A 5,123-nucleotide genomic window follows, 5' to 3' on the forward strand; every position below is an offset into this window, starting at 1 on the left:
CCTGGGCGATAGAGCGAGACTCCGTCTCAAAAAAAAAAAAAAAAAAAAAAAAACTTTACCTTCCTTTCCCTCTCTGGGTACATCCATGGCCCTTCATGAGGTGCACACATATCCCATATTGCAATCTTGAGGATTCCCAAATAAACTCATTGTCTTTGGAGAATCTCTCTGTTGTTATTTTAGGTTGACAACTTTCTCTCTTCCCATGACAGCAAAGCCCTTTTCTTTCTTTCTGTCTTTTTTTTTTTTTTTTTTTTAGATGAAGTTTCACTCTTGTTGCCCAGGCTGGAGTGCAATGGCGCGATCTTGGCTCACTGCAACCTCCACCTCTCGGGTTCAAGCAATTCTCCTGCCTTAGCCTCCCGAGTAGCTGGGATTACAGGCATGTGCCACCATGCCTGGCTAATTTTTTTTTTTTTGTATTTTTAATAGAGATGGGGTTTCTCCAGGTTGGTCAGGTTGGTCTCGAACTCCTAACCTCAGGTGATCCTCCTGCCTCGGCCTCCCAAAGTGCTGGGATTACAGGTGTGAGCCACCGCTCCTGGCCAACAAAGGCCTTTTCTCGTTCAAAACTCTTTCTTCCCAATCCTTACCTGATTATCCCAGCTGGCCACATAATTCTTTTCACTATTTCTCAGCATTAGTTAATACAGCTCAACACAGTTGTAATTAACTTGTAAGTTTTATATTTTATGAATGTCTTGAATATGTGTTTACTATCATCTCTGTTTCATCATGAAGACTCCAAAGATTAGAACTTTCTGGCCGGGCGCGGTGGCTCAAGCCTGTAATCCCAGCACTTTGGGAGGCCGAGACGGGCAGATCACGAGGTCAGGAGATCGAGACCATCCTGGCTAACATGGTGAAACCCCGTCTCTACTAAAAAATACAAAAAACTAGCCGGGCGCGGTGGCAGGCGCCTGTAGTCCCAGCTACTCGGGAGGCTGAGGCAGGAGAATGGCGTAAACCCAGGAGGCAGAGCTTGTAGTGAGCTGAGATCTGGCCACTGCACTCCAGCCTGGGTGACAGAGCGAGACTCCCATCTCAAAAAAAAAAAAAAAAAAGAACTTTCTATCTCCTGTCTATTTATGTCCGGTATTTCTCTCCACACCCAAAGCAGTGCTCACGTTTTGGAGTCAGACATATCCCAGTTTGTATTTCGACTCCACCACTCACAAAGCTGAGTAGGTTACATGAATTTCCTGAGTTTCTTCATCTGCAGAATGGGTTTGTTATGAAGATTAAGCAGATGATGTACCATCGGGTCCAAGATTCTGGAAGTGCTTCATAACAGTAGTAATTATCAGTGGATAATTTCTTTATTTGTAATGTGAAGATATTACCTTTTGCTCTTAATGGACATTATGGTAATGTAGTGAGAATTAAAAGAAGTAGTAAGTCATTAGAAATAAAACTTCATGGTTTAATTGGAGCCCTGTAAAGACTAGCTGGAGAAGTTCAAGGCCTCAAATGAGATATTAGTCTAATGAGGCTTTTGTCTGAATTTAACACATTTAACAAACCCTTCTTGGTTACTTACTGAGCTCCGCACTACCTAGGTCAAGCCTCATGTGGGCATGAAAGACAGAAGGCCACATTTATCCTGGAGATTTGTATCTATATTGTGGGGGGAAAGGCATACGGACGTGAGCTATCCTCATACTTGTCCATGTTTCTCTTCTCTCTCAGGAGGGATGATTCAGAGTCAGCAACTCACATATGCAGTACTGCACATGGAAAGTATTACTGTTACTCTGTGGGGAAATAAGTTTCTAAGTGCAGCAATCTGAAATTAATAACTTTCTCTGTGGAAACTCTCTTGACAACATCTCCAGATGAAGCCAAAGAGCACAATTTTTATGGCCTTGGATTATCTTCTCTGTCTGCTTGGCTTGCACTAGGCATGGATCTGTGAGCCAGAAATTCAGTTTTCCCCTTCGTTGTACAATTTGCCTGCCAGCTGGAGGCCTAATATAGCAGTGACTCAATTTCTCAATTCTCCAATTTATCCACCCATCAAATCAAGGCAAATAATCTCAATTTACTTATTAGAGGCTTTGGGGAACTCAAGAAAAAAAAACCAAAATCCTTACCGTGACTACAAAACATTTTGGTTGAGGACATAGGAAAAAGAGATTGGAAGTTGGAGATCAGTTTTCTTTTACTTTCAATGGAAAATATTTCTATGATAAAGCCTGTTATTTATATTATGATAAAGATTTGTGTCCGCATGCAGGGAGCATATAGATATTGAGGGAGAAAGTAATTTAGGAAAGAAAGAGAAGGGTGGCAACATCTTTTCCACAAAAGCCACAGCACTGCAGACATGCCTAAAGATTGCAGTTGTTGCTCCAATAGCCATATGTGGCAGGCTGACAAATTCTTCTTTCTTTTTTTTTTTCAGAGATTGTGTCTCATTATGTTGCCCAGGTTGGTCTCAAACTCCTGGCTCCTGGGCTCACGTGATCCTCGAGTCTCAGCCTCTCAAAGTGCTGGGATTACAGATGTGAGTCATTGTGCCCAGTGGACAAATTCTTTTTTATTCTTTCTTATATGTAAATTTAGACAATCTGGACAAAGAAGTCTGGATTTGTACTTTCCACTGCTGAAATTTTAAAAAATTTCAGATTAGATTTTTGCACCCTTTATACAAGACTACATGGCAGGACATTATGTTTGATTCACTGTACCTGATTACATTTAAAGGTTGTTTTCTGGATTAAAACAACAACTGAGGGACGGAGTAAGGAGCCTCTAAATAGACTTCAGAGCTTGAAATGTTGCTACATTTGTTCACTCTTCCAGCATGTTAATATGTGAGACTAATACTTGGAAATAGCGACAGATATGGAGAAGTTTGGATACTGAGAGGAACTCAAAGTGAAGATGGTAAACACCTAGAGTTTTTATTAATTACAATTTTCTCATATATACAGAAACCTCAGGGTGTGTTCGAAACACTGCTCTCTTTTAAAATACATAATTAACTAAACTTCAAAATTAGAAGCTAAGACAATAATCATATTAATACGACCTCTACATTGCCAACTTGGAAAGGCAATGAAGAAGAATGGGAATTGCAACAAGCTTCAGAGATGGAAGATTTTTTTTTTCTGTGTAGGACATGTGGGTAGAAGCAATTGCAGATGGCTAGGTATGAAAGAAACAGAGCTTGCAAGCCTGCTATATAACTATACTGTGCTAGATGCCATTGGGAGGTAATAAGATTTAAAAGACAAATACTCTTGTCTTCACAAAGCTTATAATTTAGTTGTGCAATACTGGTTAAGAAAGCTGGCTTGCGGCCGGGCACGGTGGCTCAAGCCTGCAATCCCAGCACTTTGGGAGGCCGAGACGGGCGGATCACGAGGTCAGGAGATCGAGACCATCCTGGCTAATACGGTGAACCCCTGTCTCTACTTAAAATACAAAAAAAACTAGCCGGGCGACGAGGCGGGCGCCTGTAGTCCCAGCTACTCGGGAGGCTGAGGCAGGAGAATGGCGTAAACCCGGGAGGCGGAGCTTGCAGTGAGCTGAGATGGGGCCACTGCACTCCAGCCTGGGTGGCAGAGCAAGACTCCGTCTCAAAAAAAAAAAAGAAAGAAAGAAAGCTGGCTTAATGGAGTTGTATTCCAGCTTCACCCCTTAGTAGTTCTGTGTCATTGGGTGAGACATTTAACTTCTTTGGGCACAACTTCCTCATCTGTGAAACACTGATAATTGTATCTCCTATATGGCAGCTATGCCAGCATCCTTTCTGTTCCTCCACAAGGCAATCTCTCTCTGGACCACCCTTTGCACCTGTTCCTGTGGCCAGGAAAGCCTTTAGCATGGCCAAACCCTTCAAGTTTTGACTTCCACGTCACTGACTCGGGGAGCTTTTTTGGAAAATATGGTTTCTGATTCCGCAGATGAGGCTGTTAAAATACTAAAGAACTGCATAAACATGAGGGTGTTATTATAATCATCCACCCTAAGTAGGATTTGAGATCCAAGCAGTTCTCAAGGATTTAGGGTTAGCAAACATTTACTGTAAAATGTCAGATAGCAAGTATTCTAGGGTTTGCAGGCCATAATAAACAAAAGGGTGCTGCTGTGTTCCAATAAAACTTTATTTATGGACACTGAAACTTGAATTTCACGTACTTTTCACAGTCACGGTGACAGACCAGATTTGGCCCCCTCCCTGTCGCTGGCTGACTCCTGGTTTATGAGTATGGCAGATAAAAGAAGGGAGTGAATAAGAACCACGATTCTGCTGCCAGAAACCAGGGATCAGGTCGCTGCTGTGAAGATTGTCGACCTCTCTGGTTGCCAACTACCTGGAGAATTGTGCTGTGGTTCCTGTGTCAGGGTGGTTGTGGGGAAGGCTGGATGAGGGCACGTAGGTGAAGCTCAGTGCTTGGCTCGAGGTGCTTATCAGCAGCATCGCCCTTTCTTTGGGCTGGCCTGCTAGTAATTCGTTTTTAGTGGAATCGAATACAACACTTGAGCCTCGGAGGCTCAGGTCGTCGGAGCAACTACACCCGGGCCGGGGCACCTCGGGGCGATGGCTCAGGGCTAGGGTAGGCCCGGCGGGGCCGAGCAGGGCGGTGCGAGTCGGGGGCGGGGCGGCGGCGTAGCGTCGCCGTCGTAGTCCCCGCCTCTTCCCCAGGGACCGCGTCGGAGCCTCGGAGGCGGCGGCGCTTACAGCCTGAGAGGAGCGTCTCGCTCGGGAGCAGCGGCGGCCATCGAGACCCACCCAAGGAGCGTCCCCTTCGGCCTCCCAGCGCTCCCAGGCCGCAGCGGCCGCGCCCATTCAGCTAGCTTGCTCGCTCGCTCTCCTTCCCTGCTGCCGGCTGCGCCATGGCGTTGGCGTTGGCGGCCCTGGCGGCGGTCGAGCCGGCCTGTGGCAGCCGGTACCAGCAGGTAAGCGGCGCCCGAGTCCCGCCCCGGACTCCGGCCCCCGGCTCTGCCCTGCCCGCTGACCGTCTCAGGCCTCTCTGGCCGGCCCGCGGCCAACTCGACGCCGCGGCTTGGCAGGCCGCGCTGGGCCTGGAGGGGCGGGGCGGGCCCCCGGCTCGGGTTCGAGGCTGCCGCGGGGCCCGCCCGCCCCCCTGGGGCCCCCGGGGGGGCTCCGGCGG

General features: G+C 46.9%; 1 protein-coding gene across 1 annotated transcript in view; it reads left to right on the plus strand.

The window, feature by feature from the left end:
* Window positions 1-4,383: 4,383 nt before the first annotated feature.
* NDFIP1 (Nedd4 family interacting protein 1) overlaps window positions 4,384-5,123 on the plus strand; it is a 47,947-nt gene continuing 47,207 nt past the window's right edge. The window contains exon 1 of the mRNA XM_017872959.1: window positions 4,384-4,908. Coding sequence (XP_017728448.1) covers window positions 4,846-4,908 — 63 coding nt within the window. The 5' untranslated portion in view covers window positions 4,384-4,845. The remainder of the gene's footprint in view (window positions 4,909-5,123) is intronic.

The sequence above is a fragment of the Rhinopithecus bieti genome, unplaced genomic scaffold (genome assembly GCF_001698545.2).
Source record: "Rhinopithecus bieti isolate Rb0 unplaced genomic scaffold, ASM169854v2 scaffold_7438, whole genome shotgun sequence".
NCBI classification, from domain to species: Eukaryota; Metazoa; Chordata; class Mammalia; order Primates; family Cercopithecidae; genus Rhinopithecus; species Rhinopithecus bieti.